Below are 16,039 nucleotides of genomic sequence, written 5' to 3' on the forward strand. Positions count from 1 at the left end.
AAGGGCAAAGGGGAATTCCTCTTTCAAGAAAAAAACATTGGTTGACCCTTGTCTCTGGCTATGATTAACATGAGTCAGAGTACTCGCTATCTCTGTTTTTAGCAGCATAAAAAATTCCTAGGTTTGACCATATACGAGTTCCAACAAAGGATTACAAGCATCGACAACATCAAATCTATAATATTAGATACATCATCAAATGTTTTTGTGTGACGCAACAAATTTGCTTAGAAAGTAATGGTAAAAGTGTCACGTTGAAGATTTTGGCAATGTTCAAAATGACATGTGCTATTATGGCTCGGAGTGAGCATTTCTAATTGGAAACTGCTTGAAACTAATTACTTTTCAAGTGGGTACAAATAGTTTACTTTGATACTTGGACAACCTTTACATCATCAATGAGATATTTCTTGTGCTTGCTGCAATGGTTGCATGATCATCACGATTATTTTTAGTTATGCTCGTCATGAAATGATGTAGAGCCCACACCAGCCTTCTCGCTTGTTAGAAAGGTGTAATGATGATCCTTTTTTTACAGCAGATGTAATGATGATCTAATCGCATTGCAGATATCGTCAAAGTGTCAAACGCATTGTATATCATTATTTAAGCCGGCCACAACTTGCAGGTCCAGTCCAAACTATATATGGAGAAAAATAGTGATTTGATTCTCCTTTCCCCAAGCAAGAATCCTTAATTATCAGCTACCGACAATGACGTGACTATATATTACAAAATCATTAACTAAAGCTTACTCCGTTGCATTGCACGGGGAACTAAATAGAGGCAAAAGCCAAAAGGACACGAAAAGGGAGTGGAATAACAGCAGAGATTATGTCTATATACTCCTATATGCTTCTTCTATATGTCATGGCCGTAGCTATAAGAAGGAATAAGCATGTGCTTTTAGGCTGTTTCGGTTGGATGAGAACAAGAGACAACATCAACTATTGCTCACCTTTTCCCCCTAGGGTCACCAATTGTTCAGTTGTTTGAATCATCGCCGATAAATGAGAAAGCTACACCTCAGGACGACCCGAAGCAATAAAATATGTAATTCAATTTTCTTAAGAGATCTCTTTGCTTAATGCATTTGGTTTCTAGAGCATTTTTAATATGTTTTCCGTGTTTAAGCTAATAATTGTTACCAAAGTGTCAGAAAATATCTACAATTTCGAAAAGCACTCACAGTCTTGGATGAGTGTATGCCTATTTTATTGTCGATTGCATGGGGCCTCCAACACCGAGAGCGGTTAGAATGTTTTCCCCTCACACCGTCTTTCCTAAGCAGCGGCTTTCGGAAGCACCCTCCTTCCATCCGCAGATCCATCCAAATGGGGAGATATAATCAATTGCTTCCAACTCCATGACATCAAAGCTTAAAACCCTCCCCAAGGGTTCGAGCTTCCAATCACTAAATACAGTCAACCTTCCAACTCGACAAAATTAATGTAGCTTAGCTTCGATCTTACTAATAATCGATCTTCCATCTTGCCCAAAACATCTTTGGGTCTTTTACTTTGTGAAAAAACTCGGAGAGCTAGAAACAGAAGTATGTATGAAACGCCACAAAGATGTTTTATGTACTGCAACAGCAGGAGAGGTACACTTGATTGGCACGCACGCACGAGCGCGTATGACAGACAGCAGACTAATGCACACGTGCGCCCTCAAAATCACGCCCCGGCTCCATGTTTTCGCACATCAAACAGAGCGAGCAATTGATCTACCGCCACACACGCGAAGCACGCACACACTCCCCCGTCATTGAATCCATCATCAAACCGGTACAAGGTGATCACACAGAGACACATAGCTAGTGATCAAGGCAACAACACGCTGAGATAGGATGATCAGACGGGGATGTGGTCGAGGACGTCGTCGTCTTCGGCGGCGACGGATTGGCTCTGGAGGCGTCGGAGCTTGAAGGAGGAGAGCTTCTGGGGGGCGTCCTTGGGGGAGTCCTCGAAGCGGATGAAGGTGTAGGTCCAGGCGCCCGACAGTGTGCCTAGGATCGGGCCCAAGAAATAGAGCCACAGCCCCGTGTAGCGGTTGCTCGCCAACGCCGGCCCCAGCGTCCGAGCCGGGTTCATCGATCCGCCCGACACCGCCCTGCACGATACATCCATTTCGGTTTCCCGCCGCGTCTCAGTTTAGTTTCCATCCATCACTTTAATTCTACTTATCCATTCATGTCTTTACATTCATCTGTTGTTGCCGTTATCCGTATATTTTTTTGAAAAGGAATAACCCCCGGCCTATGCATCTATTGATGCACGCAGCCATGTCGTTATGTGTATGTATGATGTGATCATGATATATATGTGCCCTGTGTAAGTCTAGCGTGTCACTTTGTTCGACATAAGCATATTCCCCATGTGAGTGACTAACCAGGTCAAGGTTACCCTAATTATTAATTTAGCTTGTTGCATCAAACAATCTTATCTTCCCCGCCCAAATATAAAAGAACAAAAAAAAATGATCAGTTGGGCAGGTTTTTGGCCTTTCCCTTGTTTGCCAAGAGCCAAGTGGTGACTGATTGGAGCTAATTAAGTCGTAATTTTGGACAGGAATGGGAAACAGTTAAATACTACTCCTAGCCAGTGACAATTTGTTAATCAGCCGGGCGGCATGCATGCGTGTGTATGTATAATATCTGGGTTGTTACTAATATCTAAAACGTGTATTTATTAATTACCCTGCGAAGATGGACGTAATGCAAACGGAGGACCCGACAGCTAACCCGGCCAACTCACCCACCTGCAAAATAAGAAAAGGAGTAACGTCAGCACTCGTTCATTTTCTTACAGCAAAAGATGCATATATAGACAAAGTTAGTGAAGGAAAGTTAGTAAGAGTGCTCAATTACCGCTCTGGTGTCCGTGGCGACGGCGAGGGTGACGAACATCATGTTGAAGGTGACGATGATCTCGATGAGCAGCGAGTGCCAGTGCGGCCCCACGGGCGTCGTGGTTCCCAGCACCTCGATCGGGTGCAGCACCGCCTTCAGCACGAACGACGCGCAGATCGCCCCCGTGAACTGCGACGCCCAGTAGAACGGAACCTACACACAACACACAACATACATATGGTCAAGATCCAAACAAATTAAAGAAGACATCTTTACTCTTTCAGAAACAGCTTCTGGCACATCGATCGATGTCCATCGAATCGGTTCGTGCATCATATGCCGGCCTCACCGGCCGGTGGTGCGCGCACACACACATGCACAGTGAATATGTGCAGCCAGTAGCTAAGCTAAGCTTAGCCCGGGTCAGCTAGCCAGAATAGGGTGCCAATCGGAAGGACGATTCCCATTTCCTTGAACGAATATATGGCACATGCCACACTGTGCCCAGCCTCAGCCAGTGCACACCGGCCGCTCTCAAGCTTTGTTGGAGTGCCCAGCACCGCAACACGTGTCCCGTGTGTGTCCTCCACGAATTAACCACACAACTGAAAGCTCAACGATCTGTGCTGCTATCCCTGCGCACTCGCACGCACGACCACCGTGGCAGCAATGGACGGGACAACTCCTGTGACGAGGACACATGTAAAAGACACGCGCGCACTGGATCGTCTTCTAGAGATCACTACACTCACCAGCTGATCGATGACCGACCAGCAGGCCAGCACGGTGAAAAATGCCCGGATTGCCTCGGCTTAAAAGGTTAAAAGTGATGATGTGACTGTTAACCCGGTCGGTTGGTGTGGCATGCACAGTGTGTTAACTGTTAAGTACTACTACTAGTAGTTGTTGTATTAGCCAGTGCCCTGTGGATTGTGATCGATGCAAATGCTTTGAGCTCACACTAACTTAACCATCGGTCTAGCTTTCCATGTGTATTCGATGCGAGATTTGGTGCTTTTTGGATCGATCCCGGCCTACACGCTGTGCCCGACGTGTTCTCTGCTTAATAGTAGTAGTACTAGTTTTGCTGCTACTGCTAATGGTTGATTGCTTGCTGCATCCAAATTATGAAATTAAGCACCTGCTAGACAAATTATACTGACAAGGAAAGGGACCTATGAGAGGAGAAGTAGTACCTAAATATTATACCAGGGGTTCCAATATTAAAAGAGAGGAGATAAGTGTTGATTCTTTCTGGCGGGCATCGTTTTTGTGCATAAACACCGGCCGCTCATGAAAGACACGCGGTTAGTTGGCGGCGACAAGTTAACTACGCGAGCATATACCAAACCCGTTAACGTTGCTTTTAACTCTGGTTTATGGCCAAGGACGGCCGCAAGCTAGAATATTGGAGGCGTCGGCACCTAAGAAAAAGCAATTAAATTTGGCAGTATCACGTCCATGACAACATCATGAAAAGTACGCGTGAATAAACCGGATTTGCAGCCATGACTAAATCGGCCAATGATGTAGCTGTCTTGTGGTTTTTAAAACCGTTCTCATATATATATATATTGCACCGGCTACTGCTACCCCTAGCTCCTTGCTGCATGCAGCCCGATATATCAAGTGCTGAGCATTGTAGCTCTGACGCAACAAGATCTAGACGGGTGTTCTATTAATCTTATGCAACGCTTCTTTTAGTGATGTCTTCAATCTGTGGCTACAATGATTTAGGAACTACTCGAAATGAAGAGCGCGTAGTACACGTTGTTGTTTGCATTTTTTTTTTCGAAAAGGAGAATGCGTGGAGTTACCTGAATCCATGGGAAATGGCGGAAGACGGCGAAGGCGGTGGTGACGGCGGGGTTCATGTGGGCGCCGGAGATGTGGCCGACGGAGTAGATCATGACGGTGACGATGAGCCCTCCGGCGACCGACTGCCCGAGCTGCGATATGCGCGACGGGTCGTTGCCGTTGATCGCCGACGCCCCGCACGTCACGAACACCAGCAGGAACGTCGACACCACCTCCGACACCATCTGCATAACCATATAAACGCATTAGAAGGAAGAATCCCAATAAGTTTCACAACACAAACCGGAGACTACAGTTAACTCTGAGTTGAGCCAGTTAATAAGCAAATGATGATGATCAAGCACCTTCTTGAGGAGGTGAGGAGGGAAGAAGTCCGCCAGCGACCTCTCGTTGTAGTACATCATGTTGGGCATGTTGGAGTTCTGCGGCGTCGCCATGTCGTGGATCTCGTTCGAGAAGTTGGCCCTCGAGTTGGATCTCGAGTTTGTAGACATTTTGATCGAGTTGCTAGACGGCCAATAAACTGGGAGTAGACAGGAAGAAGAAGAAGCTCACACGAACTAGCCTGTTGCTTGCTTGCTTACTTGTTCTTTGAGGCAATGGAAAGGGTATTTATAGGCAGGGTCAGGACTCAGGAGAGCCTGGAGCTAACACAAGAGGTGGCAGGTACTGTACTAGCTAGCTAGCAGTCCACACTTACCTTTTAAATTAGGCCTGGTTGTCAGAACGACACTGGATGCCGTCGTGCTTACCTCTAAAAAATATCCTCAGATCGCTAAACGCGCTGTGTTTTCCATTAGTTTTCAGTTATGATTCGGGTAGTTTAATCTCAGAAACACGTTGTCGGACGGGCATTGGCCGAGATTAAACCGAACCGCATGCCTGTTTTGTTCTGCTCGATCGAGCGAGAAAGAACAAGACGATATAGAACTTCAAATTTTCAAATCTGTGCTGATAGAAGAAATGATTGGAGTTATAAAATTCCAGGCTGTGTATAATATGCCTGGATAAAGCGCGATGTCGGGGTCATGACGCCGATGTTCGGCGACGAACTGATTCTTTTATGTGAGCTCTGGAGAAAGAATTCTACTATAGGGGATGGATAATTTTGGCATTGTGCATTCCCCATGGGTTATGTATGCTTGTATTAAGTTGACATTAGCATATTCTCATTCCATTCGTTCCAAGGCACGCAGTAAGCAATGCAGGACTGAACCAACCATAGCTAGGACAGCCGTACAAAATGCTATAATTTACCAGGGGGTAAATTGTCCCTGTCATCGGCTGCCGCCAATTTTCCAGATTAATGATGGAGCTGGATCATTCAAGTAAAAACAGTTTTCAAATGCAGGCATGGTATGTACTTTGCCATGTATATGTCGAGCGACCGGATTCAAGTAAACGAGCAGTTAAGGATTTGCTAAGATGCCATTACAATATGGGCTTATCCTAACCACTCTCTGCAAGTACGCAACGCACGCTGCCGTTGGCGACGTCGAATGGCAGGCGCTAGGCTTAGCTCGTGCGTACGCTTGCACATTTTGCACTTTGATTGGTCACTGTCAGTGTGTCACCACTGACCTGCTACTGCTGAAATATCTCCTCTTGTTTGTTATACTATTTTGTCCAGTCTGCAGTGGCCGGACTTCTCGTTGATCTTCAGTTTGGTTTCTCGATCGAGACCTGTTGGGCACGCACCGGATCAGTAGGAAATCATGTACGAGCAACGGCCGGCCTCCAGACTCCAGAGTGACTTCAGAGTTCACCAGTTTCAGGCCTCTGGATTTCCATCATCCTCTTCTGTTGCTTGGGATCCTCAGCAATAGCCCAACTGAGCACTGCCAGAAACCGACTTGCCAACCACACTTTGATCGACCCATGCATTGTGTTGTGTGGTAATTTCCAGCTTAGCTAGTTTATGTAGGGCAGGTACCTAACTGCCTAGCTGAATCTCGGCTTGTGGTGTACGCCTTCAGCAACACAGAAGGAACATCTGCTACTGTGTTTTCAGAAGAAAACGAGCGATTAACTGTAGCAGAGTCAACACCATCCGTGATTGCTACCACTCCCAACTGAATATTTCGGGCAGGTAAGTACAGAGAGATTGTATCTGGGCTGGGGAGTCTAATTTTGGTTCTTTCATTAGGAGTATATTTAGGAGTTGAGACTTGAGACAAGCAGCTGACGAAAGAATACATTCGAGAAAACACTTTCGGTTTGCATACACGCTTGTGACGGGTGCTAATTTTGCAGTTTCTCTGATGGTTCAAATGACAGCTACTGTGTCATTGGCATGAGGCCACAACAGGAAACGCTTGGCAGAAAACGAACTGTAATAGGGTGATGATAGCTGACGAGTGGCAGATCACATCAGTCACGGACAAATCTAGAACCCAGCATCATTTTACCTCTGCTAATTATTGCTCCCCTCTGCTCTGAGTGCACTCTGCAGCTACCAGGATTCAGGTTGGGAGCGACTTGAGCGTATGCTAACCGAAGGCAGGAACCGAATTAACCAACTAAACTTAGATTCCTCAAGTATGCTGACTGAAGTTCCCTCGGTCTCTATTCAATCGGCTCCGGTTTTTGTTTCTTGGTTTTTATGTTCAGGTCAGATCAGGTGTGTCATTCGATATGACCATACCTATCAGCACCCGTATATGTTACTAGGATCCCGACGTACTCCTGAACAATGATTAGTTTCAGGTTCAGAATGATCATCGTTCGCTCTCTTTTACACAGCGTACGCCGATCGATGCTGTCCACGGCTTGGCCTGTTTTTGCCGTTCTGTGTTCGAGTCTCAAGATTGATTTTCAGAGCCGTCCGTACAAATTTCACTGGCCTGTACTCGAGCCATAGTATCTGACAGGCCGGTGAAATGTAGTGTAAATTAAGAAATTCGGGCTAGTCTGATAGTAGTAGTATCCTATTCCTATATATGCAGTCTGGACCTCCCTGCAGCAATATAATACAAGGTGCTCAGTTTATTCAGGGTGAAACCGTCATACTTGCGTGTAGGCATTATCTCATTAGCCAATCCAGAAGAGCCAGAAGCTCAGACGCTGTATCACTCGTGAGCAAGACAGCAAGTTATCTCCGGAGAATCTATGAGTTGACTTCTTCTTTTTTTGAGAACATCTATGAGTTGACTCAGCCAGCTTAATTAGCTCCCGATGGACCGTAAAGAATCGACATTACATTAACACTCATATTTGGCTGAAATGGCAAGGAAGGAAACTTAGTTTCAGAGCTGATCAGATGACACCAAGCACGTCAGCTCGCAGCTAGCTGTCGAAGGCGCAGTTAGGCTGCTACCTGCCGGCCGTCAATCTCGTCTCTTCCCTCGTCCGAAAGGAACCCAAGTGGCTCAAGTGGTCGTGTGTACTCTTTCCTACAAGTGGCATGTGCACGGTGATTACTGATTAAGAATTAGCGTGACGGCGAACGGGAAGGGATTAAACAAGTAATCCCTCCGATTCTAAATTGTTATCAAAATATTACATGTATATAGACTTTTTTAAAAATAGATACATTCATATTTAGACAAATTTGAGTCAAGAATTTAGGAGAAGCGTGAGCGGTGTACAGCACGCCGCCGCTTCATGTGATTAGGATTTGCGTCACCGGACGGTCAGTGGGCCAGAGTGAGAAGAAAGAAAAAAACGCGGATCCATCCAAATGTCTTACAGTGTTGGGCTGGGCCAGTTGGGCTGTCTTTCGTCGGAGGCCGCGTGGCCGCCGGTGGCACCGTGCTCCTCCGCGCTGGTGCTAGAGATTCGGAGAGAGCAGCAGCGGCGACACTCGTCAGAAATCAGAAGCGGAGAAGAGAAACCCATCTCCCCTTCCTCATCCTCCGCGCTCCGCCACGACGATGCTCGCCACCGCCTCCCCGCACCTCCAAGCGGCGGCGCGCCGCCTCTCGCTGGCAGCGCTCCCCGCGCGCCTGCCCCGCTCCGTGCGCCTCCCGCGCAGCAGCACGCGGCACCCCATCCGCCACGCGTCGCTGCGCGCGTCGTCGTCGGCGGCGGAGGCTACCCCGTCGGCGAAGGACGGGGCTGCTGGCGCCGAGGAGCTAGGGTTCGAGGAGATGCTGTCCAGGACGACGCGGAGGTACTACATGCTCGGCGGGAAGGGCGGCGTCGGGAAGACGAGCTGCGCGGCGTCGCTCGCCGTGCGCTTCGCCAACAGCGGCCACCCCACCCTCGTCGTCTCCACCGACCCCGCACACTCCCTCAGCGATTCCTTTGCGCAGGTCGTCTACCCTCCCCACCAACAATTCCAGTGAGGTTTATTCTGAGCCTGTTCGTCTTTATGTATTGTAACATTGCTACTACGTGCTTGTTTTAGGATTTGACTGGCGGGGCGCTCGCGCCTGTTGAAGGCACCGATTCGCCACTGTTTGCGCTCGAGGTGAGTTGTTTTGGCATGTGAACAGCGAAAGTGATCTCTGCCGCACCCACAAGCTAGTAATCAATGATGTTTTGTGTTGTGCCGATAATAATGAGATTGCATTTCGCTAGGTACTACTGCCTGTGCATCTCAAAAGATACTCGAAGCAGTCATACAATGTGTCATGTTAGAACTTGTGGGCCTGTGAAAACTTGCACAAAAATAAGATAAAATGTGCCCTGCATAAAAAAGATAAAAAGGTTCAACTTATTTTTAAATAGTGCAGCTACAACCAATTGTCTTTGCTGTGCAGGGCGCACCTGATATTTTTTGCATGATTTTTGCAGGTGAACATGTTCTAACATGATGAACATCTATGAATATTTTGAGATGAACAATTACTTAAATCCAAAAACTCAAGCACCCATCCTTGCATGTGCATTTGCCTTTCCTGATAGTTTAAAGCATACTTCAATGTTGTAGCCAACTTCTGTTGTTTATTTCCCTAGCAAAGTTTGCATTCATGATATATTTTTCTTTATTAAACAATGTTAACAGTACTAAACGGAAGTAAAGGACAATATCAAATTTCATAACTTGAAAACTTCAGCTGTTAATTTTGAAAAAAAAATCAAAGATCACAACGGTTAAGTTCTGTGGAACAATAAGTAGCGGAGGGCTGGTCTTATCATGTGTATGACTTTGACGTGGTCCAGAATCTAGATAGATATGGATAGTGCTGCAATGTGTCATCCTGGAGTTCTGATGCAGATAAATCCTGAGAAGTCCCGTGAGGAGTTTCGGACACTAAATCAAAAGAATGGAGGAACGGGGGTAAAAGATTTCATGGACGGCATGGGCCTAGGGATTCTTGCTGAGCAGGTACATGGCCATATTTCTGGTTACTTTTGCTTCCAGTAGACCAGTAGACCCTCCATCCTCCCATAGTTGATAGTCCATTACGCTCAGTCATATTTGTTCTCTTGTTCATGATTAGCCTGAATTGCTTTCAGCGGCTCTCAGTATTATAACTGTTGTCTTATTAAATATAGCTTGGGGAATTAAAACTGGGGGAGTTATTGGACACGCCGCCACCAGGATTGGATGAAGCAATAGCAATTTCAAAGGTAAAAAAATATGGCTTTAGGTTTGTAGTCCACTTGTTCATCTGATTCTTCCAGTTCTTTCGTATGATTTCCTTTTTGCATGTTACCTCAGGTTATACAATTTCTCGAAGCACCGGAGTATAGCATGTTTAGCCGCATTGTATTTGACACTGCTCCTACGGTAATTGCCATATCTTTGTAATCCAAAGTTGACTCCCAACAATCACCTTATTATCTATGGTTTGCTTCTCCCGTTGACAGGGCCATACGCTTCGGTTATTATCCTTACCAGACTTCTTGGATGCATCCATTGGGAAAATCTTGAAGGTACTGTTATCCCTTTTAGATGCAGGCCTGTTCAAGATTAAATCTCTGAATGAAGAACAAATGACTTATTTTATATTACTATACCTTTTTTGAATCAAGCTATGCTACTACTCTACTTGTTTGCAATATATCACTTCTGTTATTTTGCCAGATAGATAATACTAGGAGCTACTGCATTTCCGCTGCTGTACCCTTCATCAATTGTGCCTGTCTGTGCAACTTCATATTGTGCCTTTTTTTGTTAACCTGTGACTGAATTTGGAAGGCTGTATATATCATGTTGAATTTCATCTGGTCAATACGCTGTTTCAATTTGTTTGTACAGTTATTGAATGAGGTCTACTATTGTGTCACTTGTGGTTACCACTTACTAGACCTCGCGAACTTCCCCTTCACCTGCTTGTCTCCGAATATCATGATTATTACCAACACCAAGTTTTAAGTTTTTCATTTCTGTCATCTGGTTTCTATGGAATTCAGGATTAACTAGTATTACACTGAAGTGTTTTTAAATCCATTTACTGGTAGCTATACAGCTAGTTAAGGTTTGTCATACTGATTTAGTTTTATCTTTCGTCCAGCTTAGGAACAAGATTGCTTCTGCAACATCAGCTATTAAATCAGTCTTTGGACAAGAAGTTCAACAGCAGGATGCAGTAAGTTCATTGCTCAGTTCCTCTGGAACGTATTGTTCCTGAGTTTCTTCACCAGATACATTTTTAAAACTTTGAGCTCGTTATTCTGTCTCTGAAGGCAAACAAATTGGAGCAACTCAGAGAAAGGATGGTGAAGGTGCGGGAGCTCTTTCGTGACACTGAATCGACTGAATTTATAATCGTTACAATTCCAACGGTAAATTTTGTGCTCACCTCCGAAGCCCCTTTTGTATGGCAATATTTCTCAGTACAACCACGTGATCTCAACTTACCATGTTTACGATCGGATGTGACTGTGATTCATGCTCGATGCATCTGATTTGTTGGTCACATGGCGGTACCACCTTGGCTTTATTTTTATATGTATATATGTTTCCCTATAATAGTTGCCCTTTTTCGCATTTTCAGGTCATGGCAATCAGTGAATCCTCAAGATTACATTCTTCCTTGCAAAAGGAAAGTGTTCCTGTAAGGAGACTGGTTGTTAACCAAGTTCTTCCACCTTCGTCATCAGACTGTAAATTTTGTGCTATAAAAAGAAAGGTACATTGGTACTTTTTCTACGGTTTCAAATTTACAATTAATAATCTTCTGCTTGTACAAACTACCAGTGTGCAGGGGCAATTTATGCATTTTGTTTCGTGCAGGATCAAACACGTGCTTTGGATATGATAAGGAGTGACCCAGAGTTGATGGGGTTGAACATAATGCAAGCACCTCTTGTGGACATGGAAATTAGAGGTGTTCCTGCTCTCAAGTTTCTGGGTGATATAGTGTGGAAGTGACCTTAGTTTAGGGAAAATAGGATAACTCCAGGCACCTACTGGCTAGATTATCACTGTTGGCCTGCTATGCTGTTAAACCTTTAATCCAATCGAAGTGTCAGCCTGAGCAGATCTTGAGAGCTACTGGGTGGAATGCAACTTAGCAGATTCCCATACTAGTAAATAGCACCAAATAGGACGGTTTTGCTGCTCTAGCATATTTGATTTCATATACTTAACAGTAAGCAAGGACTGGTTGGGTTGCAACAGCATCATGCCAATGCAGTCTGAATTCCATGATGTTTCTTGTTAGGAGCAGCCAGCTGTGGATTTTCGGATCCTCAGCATTGTAAAAACATGTTTTCCCACTCGCGACATGTAAATTTTGTTGAGATGTGGTATGATTTTGCCAAGATCCCTTGTGTCGTGTCTCGTATGCAAGGACTGAAACTATATACTACTACCGTAGCAATCCAGATTGATGGGTATGCAGTTAACGCGACGTGATAATACAGGCAAGACCTTGACGGCTGCCGCAGCAACTGAGCCAAGCTTCACTTCTATCCATGCAATATTCCCCCTCCGGAGGCAGTAGCTGCACTGCCACCGGAACAGAGCCCATGGATGACGGAGGGGGCACCGAACTGGCCATTGTACTTGTGACGTTGTAATTCGCGCGTGTCACATTGTGTTCCCCCCGTCAAACCGTGCCAGGAAAATGTATCCGTACGAGAGGGTTGAGACAGGCAAGAATCGAAATGACCTGATTAGACCCGTGCGTGATCATGATCAGGAAGAACGGCACCGCAGTACTGGTGCATTAATGGCCAAAAAAACGCTAGGGATATACTGTACAATGCTCCTGGCTAAGCTCGGGACAAATGGGGCGAATAATAATAATAATAATAATAATAATAATAATAATAATAATAATAATAATAATAATAATAATAACAATAATAATGTTTGTCCAATGAGAGCACCCGTTGTTCTCATAAGGCTTAGTATAAATTGACACTCTCTAATCTGTCTTCAAATTTTGGAAAGAAATGAGGGAGACAGGAAAGGATGCCAGACGTTGTGCGGCTCAATTTTTATGTCTGTCAATTGAACCACCCTGGTTTAAAATCTTAGATATGCCACTATCTGGACAAAGCGTCTAGGCTTTATTCTACGCCACAACCGAACCTAGACGCTTCATTTGCATTTTATTCTATGGACGTCTAGGCTTTATTCTACACAAATCAATCTATTTTGCAACCTTAAAATTATAAATCATCGAGGAGAAAATATCCGGTGAAAACCACCTCTAGGGTGCAAATTGTGAAAAGTCCATAAAAAAGTTCAAAAATTCAAAAAAATAAATTACATATGTTAGAGAAGTGATGTTTTTTTATATGTGTTAAAATTCAAGTTCAAACTCAATTGAGTTTGGTAGCAGCGAAAAAAAAAACAAATTCAGCATTAATAGTGGGCCTTTAGTGTTTGACACTACTCATTTGTATATATTTTTTATTTTTTTCCAAATGCATTTGATATTCAACTTGAAATTTCGCGCCTTTGTAGAGCATGACACTTCCAACATGTTACATTTTTATAGACTTTTTTTCAAATTTTTATACATGATTTTTGTGAAGTTTGCACAGTTTGCATCAGGGTTTTCAGCGGAGCCGCTCTTTTTTTTACAAACGGCTTAGGTGAGCGTACGTGGTGGTGACCGATGTCGCCTGCAGGATTACAACATCAATGTGTACTCTGTTTTCCGTCCAAAAAGAAAAATGTACTACTATGTTGCGGCGTTGCCACCATGCAAGATTTACTAGTAGTGGTAGCACAAAAGAAGGAACATCATTGGTCACTTCGTTCGCCCCGTTGCACGTTTGCACACATGCCAGCACTTAATTTGCAGTTACCAAAGCGCCCATTAGTACCTCATGAATGTTTTTCCCTTTAAATCCAGTGCTAGTATTAATTGCAGCGGCCATCTCTGGTTGCGGCTGCCAAGAAGCGCCATGCTTCAACTCCCACCAATGGAAGATTTCAGGTTCTACGAAGAAGAAGGGTACTACTTCCGGGATCTCAAGTTCCACAATGACGAATACTTTCAGGATTTCAGGTAAGTAATACTAGAACTCACGGCCGGCTCAACTGGAAGCTTTGTACTAGTCTCTTGTGTTGTTGCTACATTGCAATCCTTGCGTGTAAGCTCTAAGGATTCTATAGTACTTTTCCTTCTCATCTGCAAGATGGAACTTTCAACTTTTTCTTCTTTTTGAAACGTAGATGAACTAGTACTTTTTCCAAGAGAGTAGAGCAGATGGACCTGTACTCGCACTAGAAAGAAAACACCATTGAGGCTTTTAATCTAGGAATTGTGCTATCTTTTGCATGTACCCGCTGCCGCAATGGAGTATCGAGTACCTGCAAGAAGAATCTCCTTTCTTCTCCACTCAGCATCGTCTGTGCACTAGTACTGCTACTGCCACGCAAAGTTACTTCTGCCAAGGTACTAGCACAGCAAGTCTTTGCACATAGTATCATCACCAATAAAATTCATGTTCTTGATGCTTCTGTCGTTGCAGACGAGCTTTACGCCCTCTTCCAAGGAGATATCCTGAGCTTGTGGGCTGCCTTGGAGGAAGAAGCCCCTTGCAAGAGCGAGAAGGAGCTGGAGCTGGAGCAGAAGCTTGGCCCTGACGCCGTGGAGAAGACACGCATGAGCAATGGACCACCAGAGCAGGAGAAGCCATTGCTGACCTTCGAGCTCGTGTCGCAGCACTTCTGCGTGCCGATCAAGCAGGCGGCGGCGGAGCTCAAGGTGGGGCTTACGCAGCTGAAGAGGAGGTGCAGGGAGCTGGGCATCCCCCGGTGGCCGCACCGCAAGATGAGGAGCCTGCAGACTCTCATCGACAATGTTCAGGTGTTCTTGCAAATTTCCCATCTCCTCTTTCTCGTTTTTCTCCCCATCTCTTCAGTTGGGAGTGTTTATTTCTTTCCGAGTCAATTTGAGAAGAAAAGAATTTTCTCTCTTGATTCTTTGTCCTGCAGGAGCTAGGAAGGGGCACTGGGGAAGATGGAGGGATGACCAAGATCGTGGTGGAGATGCTGCAGCAGACGAAGAAGCTGATGGAGGAGAGACCTGGGGATGTTGAGCTGGATCACACGACGAAGATGCTGAGGCAGAAGTGCTTCAAGGAGAACTACAAGAGGAAAAGGCTCATGGCACTTCAGGGGTGATGGGGATGCATCAAGAATTCAAGCTGTTCATGGGAATTTTGACTCTGGGTGTTTTGCAGGTTTGATCAGAGGAACTTTTGTTTGATCAAATGTGTAGTCCGTACTCCGTAGCTGTTTTTGGGGCGCCAGACCAAGGCTGAAAGGTAGAAATTGTTGCTGCATATATCACTTCTCCTCTGGACAATTTCTCACTGATCATTACAGTAGCTGTTTGGCAGTTCATAGTTCATACATGCCAAATGCCAAAGTATATCTTCAGCGTTGCTCCAACAGATCTTTCCTTTTCTTACCAAATTTCGTTACAGTCACTGATGCGCACGCTGTTGGCGCATGATGAAGCAATGTGCTATTGCTTTGTTACAGAAATTAACAGTGTCGCGTGCAATTGTGTACACCCAGGTTCAAATCCCAGACTAGACGCTTGCGGTGACTTCGCCAATCTCTCAAGATCTGCCAGCTCCACCTTTCGAATGTGCTCGTAGGGGTAGGGTGTGCGTGTGTGCGTTCATAGGGATGTGTGTTCCTAAAAAAATTGTGTCGTAAACACATCTACTCTGTCCACAAATATGTGTACGTTTGAGTTTAAAATTTGTCAAAAAAAAAGTATATTTCTCTCTTTCCCAAAACATTTTAGATTAAGAAAAAATGCTTCTCTCATTACATGAAAATAAAACCCAATAACATTTTTTCATGTACTTAACTCATTAAACGTGGAGGAATTAAAGAGGAGAGAGATGGTGGTTGGCATCTTCCAAATACAATTTCTATCTCGATGCTAAATTTTCTTGAAAACTCCAAACGTGATCTCTTTCACGGACGGAGGAGTATGCATTTTTACTTCCCAATTACAAATTACTCAAGATATTAAAACCGTAATACTTTTTACGTGT

General features: G+C 44.7%; 3 protein-coding genes and 1 long non-coding RNA gene across 5 annotated transcripts; 3 read left to right on the forward strand and 1 right to left on the reverse strand.

Moving 5' to 3' along the window:
* Positions 1-1,555: 1,555 nt before the first annotated feature.
* On the reverse strand, positions 1,556-5,276 carry LOC100835541 (aquaporin NIP2-1). The gene is made up of 5 exons (XM_003570610.3): positions 5,014-5,276; positions 4,669-4,893; positions 2,870-3,064; positions 2,699-2,760; positions 1,556-2,112 (listed from the first exon to the last, which is right to left on the reverse strand). The coding sequence occupies exons 1-5, from the start codon at positions 5,161-5,163 to the stop codon at positions 1,854-1,856; spliced, it is 891 nt and encodes a 296-aa protein (XP_003570658.1). The 5' UTR covers positions 5,164-5,276; the 3' UTR covers positions 1,556-1,853.
* A 3,265-nt stretch (positions 5,277-8,541) lies between these two features.
* On the forward strand, positions 8,542-12,325 carry LOC100835850 (ATPase ARSA1). Its single transcript, XM_003570611.3, has 10 exons — positions 8,542-8,922; positions 9,018-9,080; positions 9,831-9,941; positions 10,112-10,186; positions 10,278-10,346; positions 10,427-10,492; positions 11,074-11,148; positions 11,246-11,344; positions 11,557-11,691; positions 11,796-12,325. Exons 1-10 carry the CDS (start codon positions 8,542-8,544, stop codon positions 11,931-11,933), a joined length of 1,212 nt encoding a protein of 403 aa, XP_003570659.1. The 3' UTR covers positions 11,934-12,325.
* Positions 9,087-9,690, forward strand: LOC112271923. The gene is made up of 2 exons (XR_002965460.1): positions 9,087-9,319; positions 9,407-9,690. It is a non-coding gene; the product is annotated as an uncharacterized LOC112271923 (long non-coding RNA).
* Positions 12,326-13,771: 1,446 nt separating the features above from the next.
* On the forward strand, positions 13,772-15,806 carry LOC104584322 (protein RKD1). Of its 2 annotated transcripts, XR_001406843.2 has the most exons (5): positions 13,772-14,028; positions 14,324-14,418; positions 14,495-14,832; positions 14,961-15,292; positions 15,549-15,806. XR_001406843.2 is itself a non-coding variant. In XM_014900723.2 (4 exons), the coding sequence occupies exons 1-4, from the start codon at positions 13,847-13,849 to the stop codon at positions 15,147-15,149; spliced, it is 804 nt and encodes a 267-aa protein (XP_014756209.2). In that variant the 5' UTR covers positions 13,772-13,846; the 3' UTR covers positions 15,150-15,806. The 2 variants fall into 2 exon arrangements, 1 of the variants encoding a protein (XP_014756209.2); XM_014900723.2 differs by having other exon boundaries at positions 14,961-15,806.
* Positions 15,807-16,039: the final 233 nt, after the last annotated feature.

Source organism: Brachypodium distachyon, chromosome 3, assembly GCF_000005505.3.
Source record: "Brachypodium distachyon strain Bd21 chromosome 3, Brachypodium_distachyon_v3.0, whole genome shotgun sequence".
NCBI lineage: Eukaryota > Viridiplantae > Streptophyta > Magnoliopsida > Poales > Poaceae > Brachypodium > Brachypodium distachyon.

Bases quoted from the DNA above. Each gene is read 5' to 3' on its own strand.
- LOC104584322 (XM_014900723.2), top strand. From the start codon at position 13,847: ATGAATGTTTTTCCCTTTAAATCCAGTGCTAGTATTAATTGCAGCGGC. The intron at 14,029-14,323 runs GTAAGTAATACT...GCCGCAATGGAG, and splicing joins GAATACTTTCAGGATTTCAG to TATCGAGTACCTGCAAGAAG. The intron at 14,833-14,960 runs GTGTTCTTGCAA...TTTGTCCTGCAG, and splicing joins CTCTCATCGACAATGTTCAG to GAGCTAGGAAGGGGCACTGG.
- LOC100835850 (XM_003570611.3), top strand. From the start codon at position 8,542: ATGCTCGCCACCGCCTCCCCGCACCTCCAAGCGGCGGCGCGCCGCCTC. The intron at 11,149-11,245 runs GTAAGTTCATTG...CTGTCTCTGAAG, and splicing joins AAGTTCAACAGCAGGATGCA to GCAAACAAATTGGAGCAACT. The intron at 11,345-11,556 runs GTAAATTTTGTG...TCGCATTTTCAG, and splicing joins TAATCGTTACAATTCCAACG to GTCATGGCAATCAGTGAATC.
- LOC100835541 (XM_003570610.3), bottom strand. From the start codon at position 5,163: ATGTCTACAAACTCGAGATCCAACTCGAGGGCCAACTTCTCGAACGAG. The intron at 4,894-5,013 runs GTGCTTGATCAT...ATGGTTATGCAG, and splicing joins CTCCTCACCTCCTCAAGAAG to ATGGTGTCGGAGGTGGTGTC. The intron at 2,761-2,869 runs GTAATTGAGCAC...CTTATTTTGCAG, and splicing joins TCGCCACGGACACCAGAGCG to GTGGGTGAGTTGGCCGGGTT.